Consider the following 18,198-nt stretch of genomic DNA (forward strand, 5'->3'; position numbering starts at 1 on the left):
CGTCAGGGTCATGCCTCCTCGTAATTTAGAGCTCGCAGACTCATCGTCCGATCGAATCCGCGCATAATGTGAAGGGGGTATAACGGCGGTGTTTTAGATGTACGTATTCCATCCATTACTTACTCCGCCCTACAGCCGGACGACTGCACCGAGTGTAACTGCTATGAAGCCGGAGTGGCGCCGGCCTGCATAGCCATTCTATGCCCAGCCCCAGCATGCCCCAACCCGGTGGACGTAGCTGGGCAGTGCTGCCCTGTCTGCCGCGAGATCGTCGCGACTGGGGATTATGGGACCATGTAGAGGAGGGTAAGGGATTTATACGTCGATGAAGGTTAGACATCCAAGTAATAAGCTATGCCAAAAAGCAGTTACTCAAGCAAGTGGATATGATATTGGAAATGGTCAGACGTTTCAACTAGTATTCACTAATTTTCATCACTGACACATCATATCCAGTTTCCAAAATCATATCCACTTGCTTGAGTAACTGCTTTTTGGCATAAGGGATTTATAATCTCACTCTTGTGAACACATATTCATTCCTACACATTCAATTTGCAAAAGAAACAATGATGTTCACCTCTGTACTTGAAAAATGTACATTTGCAATGTACAATGTTATTTCATGTACAAAAGCTCAACATAGATAAAACATTTAGGTTATAAAACAAAAGTTAAAAAAAAAACGTGTCTGCAAACCATTGCTTCTAAATCATTTTCATAGTTTTGATATAATTTCAAATTTCATCTGCTTATAGGCAACCCTTCTGATTGGAGACTGCTTGCTGCCCTGTGTGACACTAGGTACATGCACAGGAGGATACAAGCTTCTAGCAAAGTGATAGGTGACTCAGCAGCTGCTTGATTAGTGGCAATAAGGGAATGGCAGCAGTGGATTGCCCATTTTTCCCCAAATAAAGTTTGGTCTCCATGAGCATTTGCCACAGCCCTCATTTCAGTCCTTGAGTCCTTTTTTTTATCGCTACAAACTTATAATTTCAGATACTTTTAAAGGACACCCAGTGTTTGCCATTACCAGTGAACTAGTGGTACACATGGTGTGGTAAATCAATAATAATAGTTTCACATTTGAAAAATCATGATCTAAGACATAGACTTGTTAAAGAAAACGACAGGTCTGGACAATTTTCCTTGCCATCTTTATTCATCATATCATATCTGTACAGAAACCTGTCTTAGGAAGTTAGGAGAGAACATTAACTACACACAACAGAAAAGATAACTTTGAAGCAAAGTCAACAAACTGGGATTTCTCCAGTCATATCATTTTGACTGCATTTCATAATATTCTATTTGCATAATATACAGGTACAAATTGCTGTTAAGGGCTCAACGATCACAGAACTAACTTCTACAGAAAAACTGAGAGATTTGGAACAAACATAAAATGTTTGGACAAGCTGCAATGGAGAGAAATACACTTTTACATTGAACTGAATAAAAGCCTGCGACAGACCAAAAAACTCTCTTCAGCCCTTTTGTTTAATGACACATTAATGATATTTCTTTCTCTTTACTTTTATAAAACCATAAACTTTAAGATTAGCAATGAAACTCAATGTCAAATACAATCTTTTTTTATATAATACATGCTGTACTGCTTACATACAGGTACAACTGTTAATACATATCCATCTTGGGCTTGTGAATCAGGATTACAAGGACCGGGTGTAAGTTTCCTTGTAATCTTAGCAAGACAGTGGTCAACAGATTTGGAAAGTCAGGGTGGTGGTTGAGTAATTCTGACCATTGGGACAGCCATTGGGTCAAGACATGATGGCTGATATGTGGACACTGGAACATTACTCTTTGACACGATCATATGATAAAACTAAAGCTAATCAAAACTAATATGTAAAAACTTGCTGGTATTCATGATGATGAGGTATTACCAAACACACACACACACAATCAATCAATATAAAATTGATCATACAAGTTACCAAAGTAGTCATTATGTTTAGTATTACATTATAAAAAATATGTACAGGGTTTTTCAGGCAAGGTGATATATTGAGATGCCTACACACTACATCAAGCTGCCATATCATCAAAGCTTTCAACCATTGAAAACCAATCTCTGAACTGCAGTATAGAGCTAGAGGTCCTTGCGTGTCTGGCGTAGTGAGTCAGCGTGTTGTTGAATGAGTTCTTCCACAGACTGCACCATCCTGGTCAGGTACAGGCTGCCTGCTGGGACACCGCACAGGGCACCTTCCACTGCAGACGGGCTGGAGGGAGGGAGGGACTTGTTACTTCTCAAGTAGTCAGGGCAGTCTGTAAGAACATTTCTGAACACAGCCTGCAGTTATACAGCCTATATCAGAGGTGAAACAGATGGATAAACAGTGGGGAGATGTGTTATAACTTTAGAACTCGTATTCAGGACAGTCTCTAAGAACATTTCTGAACACAGCCTGCAGTTATACAGCATCTATCATTTTATAGGAGGTGGGATGGAGGGATGTGTTACAACTCAAGTAGTCAACATAGTCTTGACGTCACTGGAAAATAGCTTGCCCAACAAGTCTACCATCTCTTAAAAGGTCTGGACATTACATGTATAAGAACTTAGAAGCATTCCTTGGCATTATCTACAAGTAAGAGATGATGTAGGGCTACTGGTATACTGATAGACTCACACCCACATACTGCAATCCATTAGAAAACCCTGTACAGTGTATGAAGAGTGGGAATCAAAAACTGTAAAGAAGGTTTGCGGTTCAGATACCCTGTGTACAGGGACACACCAGTAGTTTAGCACCTGCCTAATGTTACACCTGGATGATTCTCACCTGATGGCACCTATCCTGTGTGTACAGGTGCACTTGACCAACTGGTTTGGGTAGGCACCTGGGGTCAGGTTGAAGGTCACAAAGAACTTGGCGTGAGCCTCGACACTGGAGAACTCCACAGTCAGGCTGCAGGGCACAAACACAAACAGGTCATGAGGTCAGAGGGCATACGTCAGGGTGTTCCCAATGTATCATTACAACACATTCACATGACTTTGGTAAATCTGTTTCTAATTGAAAACATTGAAATAGACCAATCATATCTTTAAGCAACACTTCACTAGCTATTTCAAATATACAACGATGAACGAATCTCTTGCCAGTTTTTACAGTTATTACATGTTTCCAGAGGATAGATAGAAATATGTTTGACATAAAGTTATGATAGATTACATTCAAAACTTCACTGCAATATTGGTAACATGCTGAAACATTTGGCTTAAATCATGGAAAATTACTAGATCTTGTTTCCATGTGACCAGGGTTAATTGTGGATGATGATGATGATGTTGAGTGTTAATTGTCCTGTAAACAGAAGATTCTGTAAGACCACTCACTCTGTGCCATCCACAGTGGTGAACGGGTGCCTCAGGACGATGCTCTGTACTTCATCTCCCAACCTGCGGGCTTCTGACACCAGCAACGACACTCTGTGCAGAAGCTGAAATACAATGTAAAAAAAGATTGAAAAAAAAAGTATCAATCAACTATATATGTACCAGGAAAATTACCATGATACTCTTGTTATTGGCCAAGGGACCAATGGTCGCATATACTAATTGCAGATTCAATCTACAGATCACTGAAATCTTTCCACCAGTCTCACACTAGTCATACTCATAGTTCCCCTGTAGAATTTCAATACGGCCTGCCCTTCCTTCCCAACATTTATCAACAAACCAAGTATCATCGGAAATCATACAGAAGTTGAGTTATGCTGACTTCAAAAATGTAGAAACATTAAACATACAGACACACAGACATACCTAAAATAATACCTCCATTTTTCATGGAGACCATAAAATATGCTACAGAACATGGCATACCTTGCTCTGTGTAGGAAAGGTTGGGTAGGTGTGTACCAGTTGTGACAGGTCCAGCGCTCCCAGAACCATGCGATGGCACAGGTGTGCCCAGGGCGCGGCCTCGTCTGCCAGCAGCGACTCCAGCTGGATATCTGTGATCTTCTGACACTCGTCTGTGGGACAGATGTAATGTGACCAAGAAGTAAGTACTTATCGACAAAAAAAAGCAATCACACATCATAGTGATTAAAAATTCTTACTTATAACGAAATACTGCAGATCTAACCTGTCATTATGTAAGAAAAAACTACTTGGGCTCAGATAACAGTTCACAGGTGCTTAAGGTGTGCTACACACACACGCACACACTGAGAAACACACTGACACATAAATGCACACGCGTGTTCCTAAGATCCCTGGTGGGTAAAGTAATCAATGGCATGCTACTCACCCTTTGCCCCAGCATACACCACTGTGAGCTGCAGGGACTTCTGAAGAAACGTCACACGCAGCTGAGCAGCTGACAGCTCCTCCAGGTCCCACTCCACAAGGCTGGGGAAACATTCTCGGATTAGGTCTGCAGTTCTAAACAAAACTGCTGGGGGCCCAAACTTAATATCAGTTCTTTTTGAGTTCAAAAGCCATCTACCACTCAGAAATTATGACAAGAGTATGTCCCAGGTTTTCAACCATTTGTATTTCACAGCGATATTCTATTTGTATGTTAATATTGCCACTTGATGTAATAAGGTAGATTCAACAACTTCTTATGTAAGAAAGGACTAAACTATAGAATTTTTCATCACTACTGTAATGACCATTTTTGTAACAAGTTTGTTCACTGCACGGTCAAGAAGCCACTTCTGGGCATTGAACCTGGTGGTTACGGATTACATGAGTAGGACTGGGACACAAATATCATGACTTAAGTTGAAGTGTGGCTCTCCTCAAACTCGGGACCTCCATGGCTAGATAGGCTAGATAGTTGTAAAGCGCTGAACTACCTTTCCCAAGGGTGCAACATCAGGCCTTCTCAGTGATTTGAACCTAGAATATGTCAGGCCACACTGTGCACTGAAATGACTCACCCCTGCAGCCTGTTGAGTGCCCTGACCTGCTCCTGCAGGGCCTGAGCTGCGGGACCGTCCTCACCCTCCTGCTGCAGGCCCAGCTCCGCCTGCTGCAGCTGCAGCTGGTCCACCTGCAGCTCCAGGGCCTCCCTCTCCTGCTGCAGGCTCACGCAGGTGCTGCAGGGGAGGCAGGGTGTGGGCGACTGGTCTCACATTCACTTTCAAACTATTATTTATCATCAATGTGACCACATGAATTCATTTCTTTGGTTCTTTGCATAATTAATGACAAACACAATTAATACTCCAGTTGTAAAGGTAAAATCATTTGGCAAAGGCATGGGGTTGTGGAACTTTAGTTGCCAAGAACGTTACTGATATAAACAAAAATACCTTTTCAAATGTTCTTGTTCCTGTTGAGATGCAGCAAGTTCTGTAACAAGTTGGAAGACAACAGCTCATTAATACAACACTACTGGAATGGAATTATAGATTCATGAAACTACTTATCAGTGCATAGAAATCAAAATTCATTTTGGACATTGGGAAGATAGTGGCTGCTATCTGAAACATCTGGCTCTTTAAAAAATAAATAAAAGCAGCAATGTTGTCTAGCCTGCCTATGTAATATCTGTTAGCACTCTATGTTATCTAAGGTTTGAGACAAAGGTAGCTACTCCAGACTCACCCTCCTCTTTCTGCAACAGTTCAGCCTGTTGTTTTTTCAATCTCTGAATGTCCTCTTCAGACGGCAGCTCCATCCCCTCCAAATTTATAATGGCATCTTCCAAATCCTTCTCAACTGAAACAGATTCATCGTAGCAGTACCATCAATATCTATCTTGCTGGAGTGGACACTTTGTAGAGAGATAATCACCTTGGTGAACGCATTATTATCTAACTTCATTGTATTTTTCTCTCTCGACTGAATATTGTCTAAGACTACATAAGCAACTGGATCATGGCTTATTCAACCCAAGAAATGTTTACATTAAAGTACATATAAATCACTGGCAAAGGTTGGCTTTCCTTATTTTTCATTTCAATCTCACAAACTTACCATTGTCGAGCGCAGCTAAACTTTGGTCTATTTTCTGTAGGGAAGCGTCCAGTTCTTCCACACCTGCCTTCATGTCTGCATGTTCTTCCTGCAGGGAAAAAAAGTAACAACTGAGACTGATAAATATGTGTGATCTTAGCCCTTGCCAGAATCAAATATGGCATGCCAAGCTGTTGTGGCCCACCTACATGTAGGTATGGAGGCTCACACAGGCATGTTGGCTTACCTTAGCCTGTTACCTGAAGAAATTATGGTTGCAAAACTAGCTGAACTTATTAGCCTGGCAAATTATGTAAGGCAGGTTCTTGGGTTTATAGTTTAGAGAAGTATGTCCGTTTTGCAGCAGAAAGTGCAAACCTTCAGTGATTCCACGATGGTGCCTGACATCTTATAGTTCCACTGGTGCCACTCTGTCTTGGCCTGTTTCTTACAGCAGGATCTTAAGGACTCCATGTCCTTCTTCAGCTGATCAACCTGGGAGACACATGGAGGAATATGAATGATGCCTTTTTAGGCCACACAAATTCAACTGGCTAGTACTTGGATTTAAAAAAAAAATTGGAATTCAACATAAAAGCAAAATAAAAGCATAAGAGCAGAAAGTTACTCTTTGGCACACACAAAATGTAGTCCGCAGTTTCCTCGTAGCTGTTAGTGAGAGAACATTTCTGAGATGTACTTCTGTGCCTTACCTCCTTCAGTCTCCCGTCTTGCAACATCTTCTGCGCTTCTAAGAACAGGACTGGGTTACTCTGGTCCAGGCGCTCCTCCTGCTGTTTCACTAGTTGCCTTGTACTGAAAGAGAAGGATAGAAATAGGCTTCATGCTACAGGTGAGAGGAAACTGATCCCTCGACTAGTTCAGTTGAAGAAGAGCTACTCTTCCAATCGAGAGATTGTGACACGAAAGACAGGCAATATGTATGGGTTTCAATGTTCCCTATGTTCAAACTTGGTGCTGATAATGAAAATGATAAAAAATTGCACCCATCAAACTTCTCTCTCCCCGATATCATGGCAGTGACAGCACCATATTGAGGTGTTCTCAGTTCTGGTTGGGGTTTAGTAGGAAGTTTGCCAAGAAGTGACTTCAACAAGGAAAAATGTGTCCAACAAGGTTAAGCTATATGGACACAGACCTTCCGATGTGCTCCTGCAGTTTGTTGCAGCTCCACTCGTACACATGTGCCTGGGGCAGGAGGCTGCTCAGGATCTCCAGGTGGTCATACAGGGTCTCAGGTGGGTCACTCTATGTACAATAAACAAACAAACAAACAGGGGTCATACAGGGTCTCAGGTGGGTCACTCTGTGTACAATAAACAAACAAACAAATAAACGTGGTCATACAGGGTCCCTGGTGGGTCACTCTGTTAACAATAAACAAACGAACAAAGGTATATTTATATCATGTGGTGATGTACTGATTATACATACACCTAGTGACACAAACATGTTACCTTGATGAGAGGCATGATGCTCCTCCTGTCCTTCCCCTGGTCCTGGAACACGATGTTGCAGTACGTCAGGAACTGGGACACTGACAGCCTGCCCTGTTGCGGGAGGGTCTGTTACAAAGGAAAACAGATCATAACAATAGTTCATATGTTTGAAGTGAAGAAAAACCTCTGTTCCTGTTTACTATTACATGGAATATATAATTTTATTTCATTTTCAGCTACAATTACTTACATGCTTATTATCATTAGTGAAAAATAAGAAATTAGACAACAGATTTACTCCGACAGAAATCTTTCCATTTTTGACTTTGATTTAAAGAAAAGGAAGCGTGAAAACATTACCATGTCATCTTGCACTTCCATGCCAGTGGCTCCCAGTGCAGACCTGTCTGAACTTGAGTTTGACCTACAGGTCACGTCCAGGAGAGTGCTATTGGCGTGTGACAGGTCCGTGGGGAGGGTGGAGGAGCTGTACTGGGATGGCACTGGGAGACAAGAAATCAACAACACCAGGGCTCAACATCCTTTTTTTCTGTGAATTTGAGTTGCTATTAGGATCAACTATGTAACATTGTAACTGCATATATACCCATACTATCATTTCTGTCCTACTAGTACTACAACATGACTTTGGTATCCTTTAAATCACCAACAATATGTTTGTCTGAATTTTTTTAATTCAGTCAAACCTGTCCTGAGCAACCACTCAAGGGACCGTGCAAAAATGATTGCTGAGGACAGGAGGTTGCTCCCGACTAGTTGGTTGGTTGGCGAACAAAAATAATAAATGATACGGTTCGCATGATATACATCTTTCAGTTAGTTCTCAGGAAACATATCTACAAGAGATGCACAGTTTTCAATCCCAAAACAAATTTCAAGAAACCATTGTTTAACAATCAGAGCTGAGTTTGTCTAACAATCAAACATGGTTTGTTTTGTAGTTGTCTGTTTCCTTCAACAGCCCAAACAAGTGCTTTCAATTTCTCTACCAGTATGTCAAAATTCTCACTGATAATCATTTTGCACGGTGCACATTGTCAATATGCTTGACTGATATTCCCTTACGTAAAGAAAAGAAGTCCAGGGTAACTGTGCCGAGTACATAATTCTTCATAGAAAATGGCTGCTAGCTGCTGTCAATCAATTTTGGTTGGTTGGGGCAGGTTGAATGCCCCTTTGGGACTGTAAAAAAGTGGTTGCCGGTTGGGGAAGACAGGTGGTTGCTTGGGAGGGGGTCTTCACTATGTAAAAATGGACAGGACTGTTTCAATGTGTCCTCTGACGGCAGGTGGTTGCCTGCGCCAGGTGGTTGCTCGGACGGGTTTAACTGTCTGTTCTTCCAAATTCAAATTGACCCATGGTAGTATTGGTACTAAATGTAGATATCTCTCTCCAGATTTTACTGCAATTTGCCTATTCTGCAATGCAATGTTAAAATTTGTCTGGAGATGAAAGAAACATCCTTTACCTGCAGCTGGTGGCTTGGTAGAAGGCAGTGTCAAGTTTTCCTGACACACGGCTGCCAGGAACTCTGCTGTGGTCTCCACCAGTTCCAGCTGCTCATTCTGTAGGTCGAACTCTGGACTGATGATGCCGGCATCACCTCGGTTGTCACCTGTCACAGGTATGATGGAGAGAGGTGGGACAGGCGGCCTGTTTTCCACCATTGGGGGGCCAATATCTGTCTCTGTTCTCCTTTGAGGGGCTTCTTCAACAGCCACATCACTGTCACTGGATGGTGGAGTTGTAGCCGGTTCCAAAACTTCCTCTGCCACTGTTTGTGCTGTAGTGACTGTCTCTGGTGTTTCTTGCTGTTGAGGAGATGGAGCTGAGTCAGTGTCTTGTTGAGGATCTGTCATGCTGGCTGCTGCTGCAGAAGCTCTTCTAGCCGTGGACACTAGGCTTGTTCTGCTTCTCAACAGCGGGAGGCTACTCCGGGGTTTACTGAGCTGCTGGAAGCTGGTGAGGTCTGCAAGGCTGGACAGGGGCCTGCCGGGGGTTTCCCGGGTACCTTGAGGAGCTGCCTGTCCGAGTATGCCACCAGTGCAACTTGTCACATCCATTGAGGCCGTCATGTCGGAGCCAAAAATCTTAGTCCTCTCGGTCATGTCTAATGTTGCCATGGTGGGCAAGCCTGCTGAGGCTGTGGCAAGGGTTTGACTGGGACCAAAACTGACTCTTTTTCCTTGTGCTGTCGTCTTTCTCCTCTTGGCAGACACAAGGAGGCTGGAGTCTTCGGATATCACCCCAGTGTGACATCGAGTCATCTCCATACCGTCATCCTCTGCACCAAACACCTGCGTTCTGTCAGTTGTTTCCTTGGTGCTTCTGGGGAGGTCAGCCATTCCTGAACTCCTCTCCTCTGAGCTACCACAATTGTCTTGCACAACAGGCATGCTCGCTTTCTGTACACTTTTGGCAGAGTGCAACATGTTGTTTCCATCTAAGATCCCACCAAAACCATGTGTCAGATCCATCCTAGCCGTGTTCTCACTGCCAAAAACTCTGGTCTTGTCACTGTCCTGATTTTCTGACAGCGTCTGAGTGTTGAGCGTGCCCCCAATGCCAACAGTAAGGTCCAACAGTGCTGTCTTCTCACCACCAGCAGCTTCCGTCCTGTCTTGAGTTGAGAACATGTCGTTTCTACTTGATACTTCTGGTTCTGCGATGGTACCGATGCCAACTGTTAGCTCCATCATTGCCGTGTCTTCACCCCCGAAGACCCGAGTGGTTTCTCCTGCCATTTCTGACAGTCTCCTCTTCAACCTGTTGAGCTTAGAAGGCTTCTTCTGGTTCCCTGTGGGCTCAAACTGGCAGGTTAGCTCCATCCCGCCCGTATCCTGAGTGGAGAGTGCTCTGGTCCCTTCCGTTAGTACTGCTGCTAGGGACTGACTGTCGTCCCCAACTTTCTGCTCTGGAACGACTGTGGTCAGCTCCATGTCTCCGTCCTGTGTGTTGAACCCGAGGATCTTTGTTTTTTCTGGGCTGTCTTTGGCAAGTTGGAATTCCCCCTGTGGATTGCTGACAAGTGGAGAGATCATCCCTCTACGATTTGTTGCAGCTTGTAGATCAGAAACACACGCTGTTAAGTCCATGCCTCCCTCTGTCCCACCGATAATGTTGGTTTCCTCACGCTGGACAAGTGGGGCATGTGAAGAAACATCGTCAGTGTCTGGTTGGAGGCTTCCGACCGCGGCAGTGAATTCCATGTCTCCGCCTGTCTCAGCATCCCAAAACACTGTCGTCCTGTCTTGTGCAGCTTCTTGTAGCACTGGTGGGCATGTGATCTCAGGATGCTGCTGCTGCTCGGAGTTGCCGCTGATGGCAGTGGTGAGCTCCATCTCTGCACCGCTCTCAACATGACTGAAAACTACAGTCTTGTCTTGGGTAAGTTTCTGAGGCTTGGCCGGGTCAGTCATAATGTTCTGTCTTGAACCGTCACTGCCGATGACCGCAGTGAATTCCATGTCTGCGCCACACTCAACATTATTGAAGACAACGGTTTTGTCTTGGGCAAGTTTCTGAGGCTGTATGGAGTTGTCCTGGCCAGAAACGTGGTTTCCATTATCCTCACTGCCAATGACCGTAGTGAATTCCATGTCAGCACCAGCTTCAATTTCCCCAAAGACAGTGGTTTTGTCCTGAGTAAGTTCTTCTGCCATTGAAGGTGGTTGCGTTGGAACAGTTTGTGGTTCCATTCTCATGCTGTTGATAGTAGTTGTAAAATCCATGTCTGCATCAGTATTAGGGTTGCTGAACACAGTTGTTTTGTCTTGTTCTTCTGCCTTAAATGTTTGCTGTAGGTGAACACTTTCTTGGCTCGTACTGATGCAGTTGATGGTAGTTGTGAAATCCATGTCTGCACCAGTATGGGTGTTGCTGAAGACAGTGGTTTTGTCTTGTTCTTCTGTCTTAAATGTTTGCTGTAGGTGAACACTTTCTTGGCTCGTACTGATGCTGCTGATGGTAGTCGTGAAATCCATGTCTGCACCAGTATGGGTGTTGCTGAAGACAGTGGTTTTGTCTTGTTCTTCTGCCTTAAATGTTTGCTGTAGGTGAACACTTTCTTGGCTCGTACTGATGCAGTTGATGGTAGTTGTGAAATCCATGTCTGCACCAGTATGGGTGTTGCTGAAGACAGTGGTTTTGTCTTGTTCTTCTGTCTTAAATGTTTGCTGTAGGTGAACACTTTCTTGGCTCGTACTGATGCTGCTGATGGTAGTCGTGAAATCCATGTCTGCACCTACCTCCACATTACTGAAGACGGTGGTTTTGTCTTCGACGGATACAAACGTTTTTGCCGCACCAAACTGCCTCTGAGCTGCCCCTTCCTTTTCCAAGCTGACCTTCTCTTGTCTGGCGCTAAAAGCGACAGTGAAGTCCATGTCATTGCCCTGATCCCCATCTCCAAACACAACTGTGTGGTCCCCACTGCTAATAGGCCTGTCCTCTGACAGGGCTGGCCTCTGCTGCATGAACTTTGAGAGGAAGCTGCCAGCGTCGATTGTCCCCTTGCTGTCCTGTTGCTGTGCTTTTATCACGCTATTATCAGAGCCAAGAATCGCGTTGTCCTGTGCAGCGAATGTCTCGTCCATGCAGGTCATGTTCAGGGACGAGGTGATGTTCGGGTCCTGATGATGGGACAGAAAAATTATGCATTTATTCATCCTTCTCACTGCCAATGTAGCACCAAGTCCTTAGTGTGTACTGACTATGGAATTATGCTACATTTGTATCTATGGTCATCAACTAGAATTTACCACAAGAATGTGACTCAAGGTACCTAGCCAGTCATTCATCTTGTATGATAGCTCCTTGCTCCTTTGGTCTATCCCACACAACAGTCTGGCACCCGTAAACAGTGAAATGATTGGCACTTGCCGACAACAAGAAGTTGCACAGAACTGGTATCTTATGCGTGGAAAAGATGGTTGGAGCGAACGGGTATATTATGCATGAGTGAAAAGGATCGCTGTAAACTGGCGATAGAATAGGATAAACTCTAACAACTAACTCACAACTAACTCACCTGGCCAAAGATGATGGTGTTGTTGAAGGTGTGAGAGGAACAGGACATGGACAGGTCAGGTGACCCAGCATTGCCTTGGGAACCGGCCCCGCCCATCAGCCGTGCGAGGAATGACTTACTGTCCACCAGAGGGGCTGTGTTCTCTGCCTCAGGGTCAAAGGTCCTACAGGAGTACAGAGGATTTTGTGACCTTTGACACTCTGAAGCAGGTGTTTGGCTACATATTGGTCATTGGGTAACACAGCAGGGAGGTTAGACTACATTTTATTGTAAAACAAATTGAAAACCAGAATTGTTTACAGGAGCATCTCCAGCCAGATGTTGTGAAAGAAGATTGCAGTGTTTTATGACAGCTCTTTCCTTCTTACATCCTACATGCATCTGAATGATCAAATGCAAACATACCCTAACCAAATTCAGAATCAAGTGTTTGTATGCAAATGGGCCGACGGGTATAGGCGTATAGCTAATTTAAATCTCAGCTGAAAATGTATTTTGAACACTGAGAAATCCAGTCCTAAATTGATAACATCACTGTTGTATTTCCAACCTTGTCTGTTGGGTGCCTGACTCCTCACCACTGCTCACAACAGGTGGCTCACAAACCACAGGAGCAGCCTGGGGACAGACGGCAAAAAAATGTCAGAAAAAGCCGCATACCTTGCAAGACAATAGAGTGTATATATTTCAACCAAATCAAAGCACTTTGAACATTTTTGAAAATCTTACTGTCTGTTCTTGATCTACAGGTTAAGGAAAGGTAAAGAAAGAAATAACTTATGTTCTCAGATAACTCACCACAGGAATGTCCTGAGAAGCGGCAGGACTCTTGATGGGGCCATTCAGTAAAGTATCTAAGCCTGAGGCTGATTAAGGACAATAGGGAGGAAATCAGGTCAATCAATGAACCAAAGTGAAACTGAATTTAGGAGGTTTCTCAAGTTTGTGGTTGAAATAACTGTGTAGTACAATTAGTAATACATCTTCTCAGTTTCATGGTTTTGGACATGTCACAGCAAAAATGTACTAGAAATGAAGCCACAACAAACATTTGCAAGGTCCCATATGTAAAACAATTGAGTCCAAAAGACTACATTTGGCTGAAAGTTTGGTTGTTTCTCTAGAAAAGCCATTAGTGTACCATAATAGATACCATCTTCAGGTTCAAGTACACCACACAAAAGCTCTGATATTACAAATGATCGTGATGGACTGTAAGAAAAATACATTTGTACCTGATATGGTGGCTTTAGCAGTTGTAGTAGATTCAGCAACACTTGCACTGGAAATAAATAATGTATGATTATAGTTTCAAAATTATACGTCTAAACAAGAATTTGAAGAAATTCAACAAAAAAATGTCAAATTGTAATGCTGTAATCAAAATAAATGGAAAACAATGGTCCTTCAAGGTCAACTTAAGAACTTGAATTGCTTGAAATGAAATAAAATGACATCATTTAATAAATATTCTAACATACCTAAAGACTCCATCCTCAGCCTGTCCTGCTGTTAAAGTGTTGGTATAAAGAAAAACAGATTAGTGAATAACTTTCATCTCCATCTGATTTTTTTCAAGGACATGAAGCTATCCAAGAAATTGATAATTTTTTGCCAAATAATGGTGCTACACTGCCATGTTATGATCACAGAACCATCTTGTCAAGTTGCCTGCCAACATAAAATTCTTGAGTTACACCCTCTCTCCTAGAACTAGTTGCCTGAGTATCATTCTATGTCTACTGGGGCTCCTTATGGGTAGCGAGTGTAAGGAGCCCCAGTAGAAATAGGATGGTACACAGCTAAGTACTGGTGTCAGCTCTACATTTTTGCACAAAATTAATGTGTGTGTAGATGCCATCTATAAAATAGAGTTTTTAAATAATATAAATAAAGAATATTAGTCCCTAGGCATATATAAAATAGCAAAATCATAATGTTTCTCAAGGTCCCAGTTCTGAGGAACACTAGACCTTCCCACATGTGTGGAAGAACACATTGCACAAGCCCAGTTTAGAAAGTAAGAAGTCCCGGTGATCCACAGAAACGGGAGCTTGAGAAACATTACGATCCTTGCTTTCTTCATCTGCTTGGAGATAATATGAATTTACCAGAATAGCCTTAGAATTAGATAAGAAACTGGAAACTGTACCTGGATCCTCCGTCTGTGAGTTCTCCCACAGTCCCAGACTCGCAGCATCTTTCTCTGTCAGAAACTCCCTGATAAGGACACACAAAAGAAACACTTCAGGTTTGGTGTTACAATGTACATGAATTAGAAATGTTCAGGGTAGCTTTCAATCAGAATGGGAATGTATTTCTATGGCAGTAAAAACAGGACTAGCAATGTAGTGGCATTCCAACAGACATTATGACAAAAACAACACAATTATCTCAGTCTCTCAGTACATCAGAAGTCAGCTTGCAGGTACACATAAGAATATCTTTTTTGCTGCCAATGTACTTTAGGCCAACACACACACAAACAAAAAAATGGTGACAAAACCAATGATTAAAACTAAATCTTTTCTTTTTCATCATTGTCCTCCTCCTATTTCTGATGACAGTGGGCTGCTTGTGCTGTTACTGGTATGTCTGTGTTGAAAATCCTATGGGACCATGAGTATGACATTTATATCAAAGAAAAAATAGAAATTACAGAAGACAACTTACTTGACTTGGTATGTGTCAGCAAAGCTCACCCTCCTCGATGGCCTTCTGGACTTTGGCTCTGGATCCCTTTGTTAAGAACAAGCAAAGGTCAGCAAGGGTCACGACGTGTGATCATCATATCAACATGATATAGCTTTGTAACAAAATTACTTCCCCTGACTGCCCTTGTTCTGGTACTTACAGTAATGGCTCTGACCAAGAGGTCACTCAGTGGAACATGTTCATGTAAATGTACAGTAAATTGCTAGGGCAGTTTGTACAAAGCCTACTGGTGACCCGGGTCTGACTGGGTGATGGAACTACCAGTAGTGGACTTTCTAATACTAGAAAGTTTTATACTGTTTAAAATTGGACAGCAAGAGGTACTATATAGTATATGTACACATTAGGGGTGGGTACCGGTACAGAAAACTCAGGTACAGGTACGGTCCAGATCCAGAGGATCAGGTCCAGGTTCAGACCTGAACTTAATTATCTTTGAAATCTTGTAAATGGGCGATACTAAAAACAATGGTCCATTTCACTACAAAGGATTCAGTTTGGTGGAGTATACCACATCCACTGGCTTCACATTAACAACACTAACTGCCTCTGTTTCAGACAGAGTTTGACTGTATAAACTTGATAAAAATGACTGTCAACTCTCTTCTACTTCTTGGACCTGTAAGCCCAAAACACAAGAATGCCTGCTGGCATAATCTGTTCATTTTCTAACAGGTCCAAAATCCAGTTCACTGATTTTTTTTAGGTCGGCGGCGCATTTTTTCTGGACTGGTCCAACAAGAAAAAAAATATTCAAAGCATACTGTTGTTTAGCTGTATCCAATGCTGTAGGATTGATGTGAATTAGGACCTTACCATGGTCAATGTTGACTGACAGAGGCTATGCAGAGATTACTTGCATAGGTAATTACATATGTCAAACTGATAATAAGTCTTAAGGGCATTACCTTTTAAGGGGTACGCCTTGTCCTTCCTGAAAAAGGAAGGGTGACTATGAATGTATGTAGACTGCAAAACACAATGGTTACCATTACACCATTACTAGTAACTGTTAAATAACACTAAGTCTGCTACTTACACTTTCACAATACAATAAGCCATTCTTTAACTTTAATTAACAAAATGTACATCTAACCAGGCTAAAGGTACCATGCTAACTAGATTATCCATGAAACACGCTATAAACTGTAGTATGATAGAGACCTGGAGATCGAGAGGGTCTCGGCCATTCAGGTCCTGGAATGCATTTCTGGATGGAGACCTTCCTCCAACTTTCAGGATCTGAAAAGTACAACATATTATGTGTGCATGTCTTGACAATGCTCTGAACAAAGTGTAAGGTTAATTCTATATAGAATTACATGTTGTTACCTTGCATGTATCATATCACTAGGCGAAGTCTCTAAGTTCTAGGTTCCTTTGGTTTGGGTTTTTACTTTTACTAATTCTAGTCCAGCTTCTGCTTGTTACTAGCTAAAACTAAGCCTAAAAGCACAAAAAGGCTAGACTCCTGATTATTTCACTGTGCACATCATGTGGAAAATTAGTTTATGATTTTGCAGAAGCATTAAAATCAACAACAAGGACGTCACTAGTAGATTTCCTTAATTACTTGCACACTCCTTGATGAGTCACCTAATTTTATGTATGTTTCCTATCTCAAAAAAATATGATACAAAATGTATATAAACAAATACACAAAATATAATTTGTCCCCAAGATGTGTATCGCAAAAGATGTGTATCGCAATAGCAGGCATAGAAACAGAAACATTGCCTACCGAGGATGATCTCCTTTTCCTTCTTGAAGCTGCCGACTGCATCTTGATTCCTGCAAAAATTATGAAAACGAGCAGGTGAAGGCATGTCCATCAGAGTTCTCCCCTGAGGATGGAATAACGGAGGCCCTCCACTATACTCCTAAGCTCCACCATACTACTTTTGAAATTTAGTGTGTTTCTTACCTTTTTTCTTGGTTAGTTTTGCTAAAATTAATAAAAATTGACAGATTTTTGTGCCAAGTGGCATCACTTTTCCAGTCGGCATAATTTGTCTGCAAAAACTTGTGAATGGGCGATGATTAAAACAATAGTCGTTTTGCCAATTCACAACAAAGGAATCACTATAATAATACATTATACTTGTAGTATTTGAACCCATTTTCATGAAAGTGCAGCTCGTTGGTTCGGGGTTATTTTTGCCAGCCCCTCCACTATAAAAAAGTATAATAAAAAAATTCTGGGGAGAACCCTGTGTCCATTATTTTTGGCCATGAAAACAAGTTTTCGTCATGAACAGGTTTCCTTATGCATAGGCCAACCCATTCTATTGTTAGTAAATACCTTTTTCAAGATACGGAATCTATTGCATTTGGCCTGTACATGCTCCAAATACGATTGATCTAATTTTTGGGAGTTGAAAACGAGAAAATTTATGACTGTTTGAGTCTTTGACGAGGAAACATGACTGGCATAGTTTTCGTTTAATATCGAAAGAGTTCTAATTATGCCACCAATAGGAATAATACGCAAACATAATACCAAGATGGAGTCGATATTCTACTATTTACTTGTAAAATACGACGTACATTAAAGCCAGGAAATGGATGAAAAGCTACGATAAATACTTACCAAACAACGGATCACATTCAAAATGTCCGCTCTCCTTCTTCAAAACCGCTGTGCATGTTGGGATATACACGGTTTCGGCCAATCAGAGAAGTGTACTTGCGTGACGTCAGAGGTCAGACCTGTTTTTGGCAACACCTCAAGAAACGTGCCTCGAATGAGCTCAATCATCACCAGTTGGTGGCACAAACCAAACTGTTTATTCTGGATCGTGAAAAAGTTTAAACTGGTCAGATTTTACTGTCTCTACAATATAATTCAAATCATTTAGGTTTAGTAAACAAAGTTATGATCTGTAGTCACATGGTTTTGAATTCGAAACGATGTTTCCATTTGTGCAAGGTTCAGTTAGCGAAAATTGGCAAAAACTGGTCAAAACACTCAGACAGGATATCATTGCTCACTGTTGACTTAAGTAAAGTTGATCGATCTATGA

At 42.1% G+C, this 18,198-nt stretch overlaps 2 protein-coding genes across 6 annotated transcripts in view; one reads left to right on the forward strand and one right to left on the reverse strand.

Moving 5' to 3' along the window:
- LOC118416996 (kielin/chordin-like protein) overlaps window positions 1-937 on the forward strand; it is a 13,093-nt gene extending 12,156 nt beyond the window's left edge. The window contains exons 14-15 of one of the 2 annotated variants that reach the window (XM_035822325.1): window positions 136-331; window positions 759-937. In XM_035822325.1, coding sequence (XP_035678218.1) covers window positions 136-300 — 165 coding nt within the window. In that variant the 3' untranslated portion in view covers window positions 301-331; window positions 759-937. The remainder of the gene's footprint in view (window positions 1-135; window positions 332-758) is intronic. The other variant, XM_035822317.1, reaches the window with a different exon arrangement.
- A 223-nt stretch (window positions 938-1,160) lies between these two features.
- Window positions 1,161-17,902, reverse strand: LOC118416937 (serine-rich adhesin for platelets-like). Of its 4 annotated transcripts, XM_035822268.1 has the most exons (27): window positions 17,766-17,901; window positions 16,917-16,966; window positions 16,340-16,417; window positions 16,084-16,109; window positions 15,134-15,199; window positions 14,613-14,680; window positions 13,942-13,972; window positions 13,696-13,742; window positions 13,259-13,326; window positions 13,011-13,078; window positions 12,461-12,623; window positions 11,667-12,062; window positions 8,900-11,414; window positions 7,771-7,913; window positions 7,429-7,536; window positions 7,110-7,219; window positions 6,664-6,766; window positions 6,329-6,445; window positions 5,972-6,059; window positions 5,600-5,713; window positions 5,305-5,344; window positions 4,930-5,088; window positions 4,293-4,393; window positions 3,863-4,014; window positions 3,374-3,477; window positions 2,817-2,942; window positions 1,161-2,252 (listed from the first exon to the last, which is right to left on the reverse strand). In XM_035822268.1, the coding sequence occupies exons 2-27, from the start codon at window positions 16,956-16,958 to the stop codon at window positions 2,120-2,122; spliced, it is 5,166 nt and encodes a 1,721-aa protein (XP_035678161.1). In that variant the 5' UTR covers window positions 16,959-16,966; window positions 17,766-17,901; the 3' UTR covers window positions 1,161-2,119. The 4 variants fall into 4 exon arrangements, with proteins under 4 accessions (XP_035678161.1, XP_035678160.1, XP_035678149.1 ...); XM_035822267.1 differs by having other exon boundaries at window positions 8,900-12,062; window positions 13,942-13,966; window positions 17,766-17,902; XM_035822256.1 differs by having other exon boundaries at window positions 8,900-12,062; window positions 17,766-17,902.
- Window positions 17,903-18,198: the final 296 nt, after the last annotated feature.

This window comes from Branchiostoma floridae, chromosome 1 (genome assembly GCF_000003815.2).
Source record: "Branchiostoma floridae strain S238N-H82 chromosome 1, Bfl_VNyyK, whole genome shotgun sequence".
NCBI lineage: Eukaryota > Metazoa > Chordata > Leptocardii > Amphioxiformes > Branchiostomatidae > Branchiostoma > Branchiostoma floridae.